The sequence below is a fragment of the Acomys minous genome (genome assembly GCF_964271855.1).
Source record: "Acomys minous genome assembly, chromosome: 5".
NCBI classification, from domain to species: Eukaryota; Metazoa; Chordata; class Mammalia; order Rodentia; family Muridae; genus Acomys; species Acomys minous.
Genome location: NC_140494.1, coordinates 18,486,597 through 18,503,570, shown reverse-complemented (window position 1 = coordinate 18,503,570; position 16,974 = coordinate 18,486,597). Strand labels below are relative to the sequence as shown.

The following is a 16,974-nucleotide window of genomic DNA, read 5'->3' as shown; positions in this document are numbered from 1 at the left end:
TACTGCTGCCGTTCTCTTGAAGATGATTCCCCTCATTCGATCATGTTTCCTTGGTTTTTCCATCTCTTCATAGTCCTTGTATCTTCCTTTCTGGCTCCTGTTTTCTTTAAGGAAGGCTACTACTGGAGAGTCATTCTCAGCTAAGCACTGGCTACCTCACTGTAACCACCTCCCTAAGTCTTAAGCCTTTCAGCATATCTGAATGCAATCCCTTGTTTACCTGATTTAGCTGCCAGACTCTGTCTGCTTCAAACCATGCATCTAGCTCAAACTCATGCTACTGGCTTAATAATTAGCTTATATTAAAGAAAAAGGAGGAGTACATATCAGCTTACAGTGAAAGTGGCTACTTCTATATATTTTAAACTTTAAGCTTCACTGTGTAGTGAGAATTTTGGAGTTTTGATTCCCTTAAAAAGCATGAAATATTATAAGAATATGTTTTTGTTTTAATCCCAGGTTGAGGGGTTGTTGGTTATTGTTGGGTTTTGTTGGTTGTTGATGGCTGTTTTGGGTCATGGTTCATTAAGTAAGTATGGGTAGAGAAGAAACAAGAAAAAGAAGAAATTAGATATCCTGATGGTAGGCTTGATTTACCTACCCCAAGGAACCCTATGCCTCTCATCAGCAGGAAGTACTCTAACAATAAAGTTGCCGCCATCCAACCCCAGACTTTAATCAGGGATCTCTTTCTTTTCCTCTGCATCCTTTTTCTTTCTCTCTTATCTAGTATTGGGGAATTGAAAGAAAAGAGGAAAAGGAGTGTAGAAGAGTGGAAGAGAGAAGTACCCACAAAGTAGCTAATGCTGGTTACAGTCACTGCGACAAAGAATATTAAATGGCAACTAAGGCTTACTGGGCCAATAAGCAAAAAGTCACAATGTCACAAACATGGACCAGCATTATAGGTACAGCCAACAATCTCCCTCCCTCACCCTTTCCAATGCCCCACCTACTCCAGTTTCCGAAGACTAATTAAGAAGCCTCCAAGATTTGTCACACTGCTTTGTAAATCTCAAAGGAGAAGCAGCATGAAGCCCAGTAAGGATAACAGTGCTCTAGATCCCAACTATGTGGTGACAAAGTTAATGTGACATGGAGGTGTGTGAAGCCATGCCACAGATATGTAAACAAAACAGAGAAGGAGAGAGCAAAGCCGTTATGTGTGCCTGGGAGTGTCACAGAGCATTTTCAGGACATTGTAGGTAGCTATGGCTCCTTGGTTTTACGAGCATCCGTAAAGGTTGTAATGATGTTTTGCAGTATATAGTCTACAGAACGTCCAGGCTTTATAGATAGTGGTAAATCCTCGCTCTCTATTTCCACATAGAAGATGAGTTGCCTGACTTGGAATGCTTAAAGAAAGGAAGCTAGCCTACTGTACAATTTATCAAAAATGTCATCTCCGTCTTTACAGCACCACTATAACATTAAAAAGTTGCAGCAATAAAATTGGTGGTTATCTCGAGAATGCTCTTTTCAGCACACACAACTAGGTATTAATTATTAATGAAGTCAGGAGGGGTTAAGGTGAGACAAACCATAGCTCCATTTCGTCTGTAAATAGAAACAAAAATACACAGCTTCAACGTTTCAATAGGAAGGAAAATGCCTTTGAAAGAGCAGAATGCCCTACCGTGGCTTGTGCCCGCTGTGTGACCAGCCTGAGGAAGCAGGTGCTCTCCACTGCTCTGCCCTTCCACTGCCACCTCCCAGTGGGACTCTTCTGTGGGAAATGGCTCCCAGCCACAGAAACCAGACTTGAAGTCCCAGGTGAGGTGACTGGCTGTAATGTGTGGAGAAGGAAACACTGAAATATGATGACAAGTTAGTCATTACAAGCACTTTTAAATGAAATTCTTCCTAAATGAAAACAATTTAACTACAAGACAGATAAAAACAACAACAACAATAACAACAACAACAACAACAACATTCTTACTTGAATTAATATGACAAGATAGCATTGTTCACAGCCCTCCCCAACCTGAAGCCTATTCCTCCTGGATATGCTTTCCTTCCCTTGGCTCTGGACTGGTACTTTAGTGAGTATGGTTATTGATTTAAAAAAAAAGTGAAAGTAACTCCCCCTACTCTACTTATTGACATAGTCATAAAATCCTATAAACTAGCTATGGTAGTTTCCTTGGCTATTTCCAGAATATTCTTTGGTCATCCTCTGTGAGCTTAGTTAGTTGTGGCATCACTGTCACGCTAAAGTCAGGAAGTGATGTGTGGAAAGAAGACATAAAATATAGACTTGATCTCAAAATGTACTGTAAAGTTCTAAAGTCTTGGCTGCAGCCGAGCCTTCCCATCTATTCCCAGGGGATCTCCTAATTCATAGGGATACTGCCCCTAAAATATAGGTCCTTTATAAAGTAATGACATTTCCAGCTAGAATTGTCTCCATTTTATGCCTGTTGCCTGAACATAATAATTAATACCTCTCATTTTCCTCTTATTTTTGCTAATTGGGTTATATGTTCAATATTACCATTAGGAAACAATAAGTTACATATTGTTGCCCAAAAGAATCAAGTCCGTGAAAATAATTATTCTCGGAGTAGCTGCTACTGATGCAACCACACTAATTACTTGCAAAGTAATGTGTGAAAAAATAGAGTGCCCCACATGATCCCTGCATCCACAAACCTTTGGGCAACTATAAAGGTATAAAGCTTTTCCAGATAAAAATGGCATTGGGATGTATAGATGTTGCAGTTGTCTACAAGACAAATGATGGAATCCGGCCTTTTATCATCCAAATGTTTTATCAGTTTAAAATGTTGGACTAAAGTAAAGCATGAAGGCTCTAGTTTGGATATACAGCCCGCATGGAAGAGCAGATACAGCAGCAGCACTGTGTGTCTGTAATTCCAGTCCTAGTAGGGTGGGCGAGGGCAGATCCATGGAGCTGGCCGGCCAGTATGGCCATTTAGTGTGGTCCAAAGTTGGGGAAGAGACACGGAACCCCCAATAAGAGAAGTTGTGCTTTGTGTTTTAATAGTGTTCAGATGCTGGTAAAAGAAGCCAGAGCAGCTAACAACATGTTTTCCAGATTCCAAGTGGAGGATGATGCTATAGTTTCTCTTGAATTAAAATTTTAGATGAACAAAGCAAAACGAAGAAACAAGGTATACAGCAATAGGGGGAAACACATTGCATGACCCTCCAGTTTCCTCACATGCCCATCCATCTGCAGGCACAGGCACACACACACACAGGAACACTCACAACACACACACACACACACACACACACACATACACACACACACACAACAAAGTAAATGTGTAAATAAAAATGAATGTCAGCTATTATGCTTTCCACAGAACACTAAACACTCACTGTTCTTTGAAAATTAAAGTTAAATTTTTAGAATCAATCACCATAAAGAGTTGGGAAAGCAATATGATGCTATAATCTCTGTGAAAACATGGCGAACCACTCAGGTGTTTTTATTGATGATATTTGTTCTGCTACTTTTACAAGGAATGGTTTTTTACAAAACTAGATCTTTTACACCTTAGTTCCTTTATAGTATAAAAATCTAATCATAGTCTCTTAATTTGAGGTTTCTTATTAATAATGCTCCCCTTACATATTTCATCAAGTTTCAAATAAAGTAGTAAATATCAGAAGGGCTGGAGCGATGGCTCAGAGGTTAAAAGCAATGGCTGCTCTTCTCGAGGATCTGGGTTCAATTCCTAACATCCACATAGCAGCTCACAAATGTTTGTAACTCCAAAATCTGGTATCCTCACACAGACATACATGCAGATAAAACACCAATGCATCATCATTATCATCATCATCACATCATCAATCAATCATCAAAAATATAAGAAGAAAGTAGGTTCAAAGATATACTGACAAATACAGTGTAGCAAATGCTACCAAGTGAGTCAAAATGAAAGGATATAGCTCTGTCACAGTAAAATACAATAATTGTAAACTGTAATTTTGACTATCTAGTTACCTTCAATTTGCTGTAATTATGGGGTACATTTCATTCCTTTTAAACAGTGTTCGATACTGTTCAGAGTTTCAAAGAAATTTCTCTCTGACTTAATTTGTTAGAGTAATGTTTTTAAATGGAAATGAAGATTTCTCCTGAATATTTAACTGTGATATAACATAGGCACAAGAAAAAGAATTTCACTGATAAAAAAACGTGGATCATAAAAGTAAAATATTTATGAATCTTTAGGTTCATCTCTTGATGATATAAGAAGAAATCTTTAAGGGAGCCGATGGAGACATCTTATTTAGTGACTGCATATCGGGTTCTCAGGGATAGGTTATACATTTGTAGCTGGTATTTATTAAACCTACATGGACCATTGCTCTGTACTTCACATATTGTTGAGTATAGCATACCTCTTCTTCACAGGGTTATCTTAGTATCTAGAAATATTTTAAACTTAAAAGGCCTCTAGAGTCCAATAGCAAAATAAAATGTATTGATAAAGATCCTTTGTCTACATATCTTCTTCCCCTTTAGTATAATGTTTAACTCATCAAATATTTACAATCCATATTAACATCTTATTAATTAATTTACTCATATTACTAGGTATTATATTACTGGGTAGCACAGGTTCACCTTAAAATTACCATTCTTTTACCACAGCCTTCCTAGTCATAGAATAATAGGCAAGCACATCAGCATTCTACATTAATTTAAATACCTTATAATTAAAGCAAGAAAGTTTCTTCCCAACCCAATTTCTCAAATTATCTTGATTTCAACACAGATCTGTCTATCCTTCTATCATTTTGGGGAACACAATACAAATATATGTATATATATATAATTATATAAATATATATATAAATATAATATATATTTATTATATATAAATTATATATGTATATATATACATATATATAATTATTATATATGTATATATAAATATAATATATATACATTATATATAATATATTATATATACATGCACATTTGGGCATTTTAATAGAATATACCTGACAAGGTACTTTCTTCATGATTTTCAGCTATAAAATTAGGAAGCATTAATCACGTGGTTACTGATGGGAAGGGAACCCTGCCCTACATCCCCAGAGCTTCATGTCCACCTAACAACAACTTCAATTGTCCCTTCACCACATCGTCTCAGTAACTGGCAGTCAACTTTCCTTCTGGTCTAGGTACCTCACCAAAGTGGCATCACATAAAAGTGACTTCTCCGTGTCTGACTTATTTCACTTTGCACAGTATATCCAAGATTTATTTGTGCTGCATTATGTCTCAGATTTTATGTGACATCACTTAGGAATCTGGCTAGTATCTTAGGGTATGTTTCTCAGACATCATATTTTAATACTTTTGATAGAAACATGTACTATAGTCAATATAAATGGGAAAAAAAGGTAAAAGGAAAATGAAGGAGAAGAGAAAAGAAGAGGAGGACAGGGAGAAGAGGTAAAAAGAAAAGAGAGTAGGGTGGAGAAAGAGAAGAGACAGGAGAGAGGGGGAGAAAAGAAGATGAATGATCCAGAATTTTCTCAGTTGTCACAAGAAAATCTTTTCTATGCCCATATTTATGTATAATTGATAAATTTAAAAATTTAAAGATATGTAGCATGGCGACATATTTTGTATATATACATATATAACATATATATCTTGTATATATATTTTGTATGTATATATATATACATATATATATGTATGTATATATATATATATATATAACAAAATGCTTATCATAAGCAAGGTAGGTAACACCTATGCTCCATTCAAAATTGTCATTTGCGAAACTGTAAGAGTAGTAAGACACTCAAAGCTACTCTTGTTCTCTATCGAAATTCAGCTCATCATTATCAGGTATATTCTGTACTGGATTATCTTATCAATGGGAGTTATCCTAGACCTTCCCCCTTGTAAACACTTGCCTTCCTGATTCTCTCAGATTGAACCATTGCCATTGCATGTACAGGTGAAATCACACAGTATGCAGCTTCCTACTCTGGCTTCTTTGACTTAGCAGAAGCCTCTTAGATTCATTCTTCTTATACTTGTTTTTATTCATCAGTAAACTTGACATAAATCTCACCTAATTTTTAATGTATTTATCCATTGATAGTTAATTAAGTCCATTTATTTTGGACATTGTACATAAGGTTACAATGGATATGGGGATGCAAATACACTTGAATATTCACCGTGTTTAATTTATACAAGATCATAATAAATGACAGAAACCTCTGCAGTGTGCCATCATGGAAATATTAGCTGTTGTGAATGATGAAGGCTTGGGGGTCTGTATTGTGCGAGGCCGCCGAGCACTATGCCTGTAGATTTTCCATCTGTTTCCTCCCTGAGCTGTTCTCTCTCTTTTTTTTTTTTTTAGAAATCTCTTTGACAAGATGGTTAACAAAGCTCAACATGTGGAGGAATCACTGGGAGCCACATTGCAGTGTTGCAGTTGGTTCTGTGGGGCTGGCATAAGGCTCTCTCAACCAAGTCTGCAGAGGAAATTCAACACAGCAGCATGGCTGCTCTGAAGAGGGATCACATCCAACCACCTTCTAGGTCTATATGATCTGGCTGCAATGCAGACACACTCTGGATTACAATGTGATTGGATGGAATACAGAAATGCCCTTAGTACACACCTTTAATTACAAACAATGAAGGTAAGGCTGGTTTATCGAAGGAAGCATCTATGTTTGAAAGTGAGAGGCAGACAAGGTGATGAATCAGAAAAGATTTGACAAAATGAGTGAGAAATAAAATATGCCCAATTTTCAGGAGAAGGGGACAGGAAAGGGAGGGTACTTAAGAGCAGTAAGGGAAAGAGATAATTTTTCTTTTTAACCAAGGGTTTCTTACTGGAACAGCTTTACAGAGACTAGTTACAGAGAGAACAAGTTGGACACAGACGAAGACACAACAAACCAGAGGATGATAAAGATTAGAACACATTGCCAGAGTGAGACCAGGCAGAGAAATTCAGTAAGAAGTTAAGAGAAGCCAGTTTGAATCAGTCATCCTGGAGAAGAGTTTAGGGCAGAACAGGTGATTTGAGCCAGACAGCGAAGAGTTCAGAAAGAGCTAGAAAGGCCTGGGAATGGCTCTCATCTCATCCCCACATCTGAGAAAATAAGACAACATTGATACAGATCCAAGGTGAATCTGGTTTTCAAGGACAAAAAGCAAAATACCACCAAACGAGTGGTGCTTTCCACTCCCAGGCCTTTGACAATCTCCTGTGTACAAGCTCAGTATGTGCTTTCCTCAAAAAGCACCTAAAAACAATGGCTCTAAAGAGCATCTAAATGAGTGTGCCTTTCCAGAAAGGCACACTGTGTATAGATTATTAACTGGAAATCTCCATAAATTAATATTTACTAAGTCTCTGGAATATTATAAATATTTATACAGCTGTTCAAATTACATACCCCATGCTGGGGGAAGTAGTTCAGTTATTAATATGTTTGCTTGAGGACCTGTTTTCAGATCCCATAATCACGGACAAAATCAGAAGGATCAGTATGCTCCTGTAATCACAGTGCTGTGGAGGTCAAGCCAGAAGGATCAGTGGGTTTGTTGGCCACCTAATCCAACTAAAGTAATGAGATTTAAGATAACTAATTGATGTCTTATACGGAGTAGAGCAATAGAGAAAGACACCAGATTTTAACCTCTTGCCTCTTCCTCTCATATGAATATAAGTACTCAAACAACACACAAACATACACACACACATACACACATGCAGAGAGAGGGGGGGAATGTACATACATGTTTAAAAACATATAAAGACATTTTACTTGTGTTACAAGCTTGGGGTTTTATTTTTAAAATGTGAATTAAAACTCAAATTTGAAAACAGAAACCTAAACTATGTGCAAAATGTTTCAGTTTAAAAAGCATTGAAGGATAACTCATTTTCAGAATATGCATTTGTGTGCACATATATTATACTTTAAGAAGAAAACACTGAAGTTACAACAATGCTACTAATTCACTGCAATATGGTTTCCCCCGAGCAAATGTAAATGTGCTAGTTTTACCATCACTGTGGCAAAACACAAGATGCATATAGGGAAGGATGTGTCATTTTGACTCAAGATGCCAGAAGATTCTAGATGGTTGCTTGGCCAAAAGACCATGCCACAAGGAATAGTTAGAGATGCTTCATCTGAGCTCAGACAAGCAGCAGTGGAGAAGACTGATAGTCACCTGGTTTCTCCTCTCTTCCTACGGGATGGTGTCACTCACATGTCAAGTGAGCCCTGCCCTTCAGCTTCCCTGCTCTGGAGATGTCCTTATGGGGGTGACTCACCAGCCTCCTGTGGGATTCTAAATCCTGCCAAGCTGACAATGAATATTAGGCATCAAAGTAGCCATAAAATTATTGATGTGAGATAGGCAGTTTAGCATCAGCATACATGAATATGTATATATAGATGACTTCCAAGATATGGCTATATATTAAGTGGGTCTCAACCTAGCATTAGAAATTTTCATTGGACTACTGAGTTTAAAGTGTTTGGAGAAGTTGAGGCAGAAATATAGCAGTATAGGTTGACAAGCACAGAAATCAGTCGCTCTACAGAACTGAAAGTATAGGTCTAAGATTGATTACATTAGAAAAATAACTTAAAAAATAACTCATGATATTTCAATATTTAAAAATGTACAAAATTAAAAATAAAATATCAGCTAATATTCCAGAGGTGCATTTGATTAGGATCCCTGCTGAAGTGTGGTGGGTGGTAAAGAATCATTTGCCATGAGGGGGTGCAGGGTAGAAGAAGCCAAGATGCCATATGAATGAAAAGGAACATATTTTCTCTTGGTCTTTGAAATAAAAAATAATAGAGGCTTTAAGAAATGTGCATTTCCCAAAAAGAAATGAAGCATATAGTCTATAAATTATTTAAGTCAATCATAGAAATGAATTTCACATACATTAGAGAAAATAAATTCTCCTTACTTGCTTTGAATGAAAAAAAGGTAATTGCAAAGCCCACTGAGATCACACTGCTTAGAAGATTATATGGCTTAAAGTAAGGTGATGGAGAAATTAATTGAACTTCTGTTTATAATCAGGCCCACCTGGGACTATTCTTTGTTTGCCCATTTTCTTCTCCCAGTATCTCCAATGCTTTTAATAAAGTCTTCACTGGCCCACCAAGAAAAGCATGTTGTGTGAAGCTCTTTTCATTACAAGGTGGCATTTATCTTATTGCAATATTCCCCCCTACATAACAAAATATCCCATGAGTATAAAATATTACAGGAAAATAAATGTCAAATTTTTAACGTTTTTTAAAAGCTTCTTCTTTGTGATACAGAAAACAGATACATTTATTGGAACTCATGGTTTCAAAAAACATCTCATGAATCTTAGTTGCTAAGCTACCTCATACGAGAACCACCATATGGATTCTAATATAAATTCTATTTTTGGTGAAGTACGATAAGGTTTGAATCATTAAGTGATCTCTCCTCTTTCCTCCTATCAAGGACACTTCATAAAAGGCCCAAAGGGAAGGTGTTGGCCAAGTGTGGCTTTCTTGAGTATCACAGATGGCTGAAGGTGGCTTTTATAGCCACCATGGCTGGAGCAGAGCAGTGACAGCCCATGTCCTCTTTATTCTCCCTCCTCAGCTTCCAAGATCATTATTTAGAGGGAAAAACACAAAAGTTGCCAATATATAATATATCTATAAAGTTACCATGATCTTTTTCTTCTTTAAACAAAGTATGCATATGTGCTGCACATGTGCATACCCATGCACTAGCACACAACACATACGCATGCATAACACCAACAATAACAATTTATTTGAAAAAAAAAACACAAAGAGGGATATTTAGTAATTTTAGCAGCAAACTCCAAACATTAAATCAACAGAGATGTCATCAAAGGAATAATGCTAATACTTTCAATGTGAGGATACAATTTCATTTCATCTCAAAGAAATTAGATTTCCCCAAATTAGCCAAAGATGATTTAAAGCTACACAACCATTAATAAAAGAAGACTAACAACTTCAGCAGGAGTTGACTTACTGCAAGCCTCTGAGTCTCCATCATTCCCACTGGAGTGGTCCATTCCATAGTCACAGGCTGAAGAGTGGGTAAGCCACCGTCCACTGGCACAAGTGGACTCATTAACAGGACAAAGCTGCTGGGAACGGGTCTTTCCACATGTGGAGACCAACAGCTGATCAATTCCAATAAAACTTCTCTGCCTCAAAACTGTGCCTTCCAAAAAAAACTTTATAAAAATTGATTAATTTATGAATTTATACTCTTAAAATATAAGGAAAAAAAAGCAGAAAGGTCACTGAAAAGTCACTGAGGGGGTTAAACTGTTTAAAATATAGGTAAATGCAACTTATGACACAGTTACTCTTTGACATTGTCTGATCCACATTCCTAAAGCTGATAAGCATGTTGGGTTCATGAAGGTTTCTGGGAAGCCAATCAAGAAGAAATAAAAGTCCAAGTAACCATGCAGATGCACTTTTACTGTAAACTTGTCATTTGAGTATCATTTTTACAGTCTTCTTTTCTTTATTTTCAATAATATTGTTATTAAATCCATGGAGCTATAACTGTGCCTCTTTTATAAAACTACTAAAATTAATGCTTGAAAACCTGGAGGGAAATATTAGGAAAAGATAATGAAGCACAGTGAAATAGTAAAGATATGGAAAGAACCAATGTAAAAAATAGTACAGCCACAGAAAAGAGCTAGTTTTCCAAGGAGCAAAGTATAGTCAGTTAAAGGGAATGGACCCCCTTTTGTCTAATGGGTTTCCTGGTTTTCCTGGAGATACAAAATGTTAATAAGTGGCTCCATCTTTCATTGCCAGCCAAATGCAAGACAATGACGATGCATCAGGGGTCCCTGAGGTTCTACTAAGTATAATGGTTAATAAACTGCATGAGGATGTAGCAGAAACAGCTCACTACATGGCAACCAATTTTTTTCCATCCAACTCAGTAGCCACTGGCTACTTATGAGTAATTAAGTTGATTGAAATCAGATGAGAATCCAATCTCTGAATCGCTTTAGCTCCACTTTCAGGTGTTAGTGCACTCACAGTATTGGCAGAGGCTATACAGCAGTGTCTTTGGAACTGTAGCATTCTCTTTTCGAGGGAGGACAGTGGCTCAGAGGACTCAGGAAGTAAACTTCACAAGTGTGTGAGATCTGACATGTGATTCTGAAGATTATAAAACCTTCCTCTCATGAGATTATAAAAGTTGGTAACTGGATGCCAAGCAGAAGAGACGCTTCTATTGGCAGAGGTGCCTGTAAGAGTTGCTCTGCCGGCCAGTCCTACCTGTAAGAGACTGACTTGTCAATCTCCTGCTGGTCCTGAAGACTGCTCTGCAGTTCAAGATTTTTTGTGCCCTCACCTAAACTGTTCTTGGCTTTTAGTGTTGCAGATGGCTGCCTTTGAGACCGCTTTACTCTTGAATGTCAGCTTTCCTCCACATTTCTCTCAATCAATCAATAAACCCAAGTTTATTGGGAAGCTGTTAAGCTGACTTTCATAGAATCGTTACTTTGGTCTGTCCTGTCATTGGTATACTTTCCTGGAAAAGTAAGTTCTTCTTCCCAGGAAAAGTCACATAACAAAAGAGAACTTCTCTGTTACTCTAGAGAACATGTCTATTACTATTTCAATAGAACATTACTGAACTTCATATGAAAGATCTACCAAAATACTAGAAATAAAGATTGACCATTTCAGTCTCACCCAGTTTATGTTTTCTGCATAGATGTTCATATTTTCAAAAACAAAAGACACACATTTATTATTTTAAAATGCTGTTGATCAAGTATCAGATGGCAAATATATTTAAAAGTTTGCATCAGAAGATAATTCTCAGTTCAAATCCCATGATGAGAAAAGCATGCATGCTATTACATCATTCTTTCATAATCAATAACATATACATTATTACGCCAACAGCTGTGCCTTTTCAGAGCAGCAAGAGACCAGTTATATGATTCATTTCACGTTTCAAAACTGATGAGTTTAAACTCTGATCTCCAAATCCTCCCATTTCAAATCCACATTTTAATTCCATCTCCTGTGCACATAGAAATGTATAACTCCAAAATGCATGCTCTTTAAATTTTGGCTTATTTTATCTTTTTGCCAAGTCACAAGGCCAACTCTACTTTGTGGAAAAAAATAAACTTACTGAATATGTCCTCCAGAGATTGTAAATATCACCTTATAAAATGGTACACTAGTGTCAAGATGTTAACCCAAATGACTGTAATATAAACCTCAACTTGTAAGACTGATATTAAAAAAATAACTATGCTTCAAAAATTCCAGGATCAGTGCACATGCAATGCTTATCCAAGGTTTTGGGGGAGATGTGTGTCAATACAGTAAGACCGTAAAACAAGTGGTTTTGTAAGTCACACATAAAGTCAATCTTATCTTTATTACTCATTCTTTAACATGGGCCTATGTACTGTATACAGCACAGAATCTCACCAGTTCTTTGAAGAGACAATCCATCAAGCCTTCTATATGTTTCAGGTGCATAATGGTTTAGGTAGTAATCTCAACACCTGCATTTCAACAGAAGTTTACTATCTATAAGCATCACTATGAAAAGTGTTTGCCTAGGGCAGTGCTGGGAGCCGGGAAACACGAGGCAAGAATATATGAAGAAGAGCAAGGTTTGAGCAAAAGTAGTCCCTCTAGAGTAGTTCCTCTGCCCATAGAAAACTTGGCCTGTTAAGAGTCAAGTATAATGAAAATAAAATCTAGTTACTGTCCACAAAGATACAAGTCTACTTTCCTAATTTAAATTTAACAGTGGATAAGTTGTCTATTAACAAAACAAAGTTTGTGTATTAACAAAACCTTACGTATTTGATTTTATACCTTTAATGCCTTCAGATCTTCTGGTATCAATGCATCAGCTTTTACCCACGTGCTGTGAGTTGATGTATTGAATGTCCACATCATTTTTTCTTCCTTTAATTTAAAATAGAAAGATGTCACTAATTTCACAAATTCTACTCTCATTCTCTCCTAGCTACATTTAGTTGATGTTTGGGTACATTCATGCTGTTAAATAGCGGGAAGTCGAAAGCACTACAGTAATAATGAGATAAATAATGTTTTGAAGGAAAAATATAGAAGTCATCATATCTGCAGAATAAAATTACTTTAAAAATTTCAATTTATCAATGCACGTTAACAGCATGCAGTATCAAGACTTGGTATGAAATTATCACATATACATCAGACAGTCAGTACATCCAATCACGTATCTTCCATTTTTTTCCCTGATTAAGAGGAAATAAGTAATTGCATCTTTGAAATAAAACCACGAAACGGAACTGGTAGCATCACCAGCTTAAGTGCTTGTCTGCTTATATTTTGCAACAGTGCTACGAAACTTCAAAGAAGACTCAACAGGACACAAAAATATTTAGCTGCACTTGCATAACTTTCTTGGATTTTTACCTATGAGAAAGTTGATGGTAGATACACAACTGAATCACGGTGTGAAGATTATATTCATATATTTGACACTTTTGGCAATTTTGCCTAAGAACCTTTTGCCCTTTCTTTACCAAGTGATATCTTAGGTTGCTATAATTATAATTTATTTTTAGCAATGTGAAGCAAGTTATTACCATGTGGTTTGAGCTAAGATCTTGAGATGAAGTTTATACTGTGCTGCATATGGTCACTGTGTTCCTGTACTATGTTTCCATGCTCTGAATTAATCCTGTGCTTCTTCACATATTAGCAAGCACTCAAGTTATTCTGACATTTCTCTGGAGAAAATAAACTAAATTGTTCATAATATAGGGAGCCATCATGTTTCATGATCCTCTAGTGGAAGTGTGAGGATGACAGAACTGCCTCAGGCTGAGCTCTGACAAGCCTTGCTTGCTTCAAATACGAAATGGAAAAAAAAAAACAGGAAACCTCTACTTCTTAAATCTTATGTTAGGAGATATATATTCCCAGGCTCTCAGATTCTCCCTCCTGAATTCAGTTTTACTTATCTCATCCATGTTCAAGATTTTCTTAAAATGACTCTAGCTGCAACTGCTCAGTGTACCTTCTGATGTTTACCCTGGGTTCCCACGCCTCAAAGACTTAAGAAGGTATTTTAGATCCAATAAAATGTATCTGCTGTCCCTTTTTACTCCTGTCTATGCCTGAGATTCCCACAGGAGAGAGAAGCTCACTATGTTGTTGACGTTGAGAGCTTGCATTTCACACTAGAATGAATTAGCTACAAGAAATTAAGACCTGCAACAAATTTCCTCACTAATTATTTCCACATACCTTCAGTTATTCAGCATGAAAACACTCCTGCAAATGCTTTTAGTGACATTGTGTGGCCAATTACACACATCAGATTCCCCATGATCATTTCAGAAGAATAATTTAAAACAATTTGCCTTTTCACACAATGACTAATTGATTTTCCTCTATCTGAAGATAAATGCCTTTACTTAAAAAAATAAATTGAGCAGAGCTCTTTCAAAATTTGAATGTTTTTCCATACACTAACTTAATTGTGTACTATGAATGAGATTGGAAGTTTTCCACTATATTTTTTTCTGTTTGAAAACACTAGCAATGATAAGGAGCAAATGTTTTACCCTCAGCTTCCATTCTGCAGTTCCTGATATTACACACAATATCAGAAAACCCACACATTTTCACTCTGTAGAATAAGGCAGCCTGGACACCTCAGGGCAATCCACTCTAATTAGATAATTATATGCCAGCTGTAGGCAAATTTTAGTCTCTTCTTGCACATCTACAAGGCCACTAAGAGAAAGTAATTCAGCTAATTGAAAGTAGCTTTTATTTTAATTCTTAATTTCAGGCTACCCACTTAGTTTGAATGAGTGTCCAGGTTCTCAGGTATGTTTTAAATTCCTGTTATCTTAAAAACCAATCACTGATCAGCTGATCAATCAAGAATTTTAAGAGTAATTTGCTGTTTCAAACCAGGTTCAAAATGCTGATGTACTTTTCAATACTAATCATTACTACTTGTCTCAGAGATGCCAGTCTCTGCCTCCCTCTCCCAGTGAAGAAATCAGACATATAACCTCAAAGTTTTGAACATATCCTATGATAAAATCATTGAACATGAGAGATATCTTCTTTTAATAGAACTTATACCCTTAGAAAAATGTATCAAACAAGAACATCAATACTTTGGAAGCCATTTCATTCTGATCAAGCTTTTATATGCATTATGTTTGATGGTAAAATATTAAAATATCATGTAAAAGTTACAATTCCAGTTCCCAATATTCATAAAATACTAGTACTAAAAATATCAAGACAGGAGTGTGTTCCTATGACTGCTGGCTTATAGACAGGGAAGGGTTCTAGACCCTACATAGCTGGACAACACAAACAGAAGCTGGAGCTCCAGAATGGAGAACATTATTGTTCACAGAAGACAAACGGTGGTTTGCATCAAGATACAGAGAAAGATAGTTGGTAAAGCATCAACGTATGACTTAAATGTAGTCTAAGGCAGAGTCTACATTCATGATCAACAAATACTAAAGAGGGGGATAGAGAAGACACAGATACTTTTAGTATATGGATGTTCTTAGGGGTCAATAAGTGACACACTCAGCCAATTCAGTTCACACACACACACACACACACACACACACACACACACACACACACACACACACACACACACACACAGGACACATTTCCATTCTGTAGGATAAGCCATCCTGGATGCCTCAGGGCAATCCACTCTAATTAGATAGTTAAATGGCAACTGCAGGCAGTTTTTTTTTAGTCTTTTCTTGCACAGCTCCAAGGCCACTAATAGAAAAAATGCCATTCATTTTTATTATGTTGTGTTGCAGGATATTTGATCACACGGTGAACTCTGAGATTGTGTACTGGGAAAACTTGTTTCTAGTTGTGGTGTGGCTCAGCCCTAGCACATACCTTTAGTCTAAGAGATTTCTGTAAACAGGATTAAATAAAGTCAACCTTGGGTCAAGAGGTGAAGCAAGCAACCAATTGACAGGGAATGAACATAGGAAAAATTATAGAGAGTGAGAGGAAGTCTGAAGGACTGATAGAGAGACACACAGGAAGTAGAAAGAAGGGGCATTCAGTTTCAGGAGTTTTTTTTTTTTACTTTATTAATTTATTCTTGTTACATCTCAATGGTTATCCCATCCCTTGTATCCTCCCATTCTTCCCTCCCTCCCATTTCCCCCTTATTCCCCTTCCCTATGACCGTTCCTGAGGGGGATTACCTCCCCCTGTATATGTTCATAGGGTATCAAGTCTCTTCTTGGTACCCTGCTGTCCTTCCTCTGAGTGCCACCAGGTCTCCCCCTCCAGGGGACATGGTCAAAGGTGAGGCACCAGAGTATGTGAGAAAGTAATATCCCACTCTCCACTCTACTGTGGAGAGTGTTCTGTCCATTGTCTAGATCTGGGTAGGGGTTTAAGGTTTACCGCCTGTACAGCATGGAGAAAGAGAAGGGACTTTTTACTTCTGAGACATTAGCTGAATAGGAAGGTCAGCTGGGTGCTTTCTGTGCCTCTCTGAGCTAGTAAGCTATCCCAGCATCTGGCTCCTGAGTCTTTATTGGTAAAAATCAAAGGGTTAGGATTTTGTTTAAAAACAACAATTATGTACACTGAGATTTTGAAAATCCTCCAAAGATATTCTGAGTATATTAAAATAATCCTGAAAATTAAAGCATGTATGATTCAAACATTTATTTAAATGTATGATGCCATCTCATTGGATATGCAAATAAGTATTCATGAGTTATCTGCCATGTAATATTATGGGATCATAGTTTTAAAGTATTTACAAGCATAATCTGAATTCAATAAAATCATTCTAAAATTTTTCACTAATCTTTCTTTAAATTGAAAAACTGAAACATTACTGAGGCGTGAATGGTACCAAAGTAT

The 16,974-nt window shown here is 36.8% G+C and overlaps 1 protein-coding gene across 2 annotated transcripts in view; it reads right to left on the bottom strand.

Moving 5' to 3' along the window:
• Nucleotides 1–16,974, bottom strand: part of MALRD1 (MAM and LDL receptor class A domain containing 1) — a 562,786-nt gene that overhangs the window by 467,087 nt on the left and 78,725 nt on the right. The window contains exons 9-11 of one of the 2 annotated variants that reach the window (XM_084782548.1): nt 12,907–12,999; nt 10,052–10,259; nt 1,637–1,810 (exon numbers count right to left, since the gene is read on the bottom strand). In XM_084782548.1, the coding sequence (XP_084638674.1) occupies nt 1,637–1,810; nt 10,052–10,259; nt 12,907–12,999 (475 nt within the window). The remainder of the gene's footprint in view (nt 1–1,636; nt 1,811–10,051; nt 10,260–12,906; nt 13,000–16,974) is intronic. The other variant, XM_084782549.1, reaches the window with a different exon arrangement.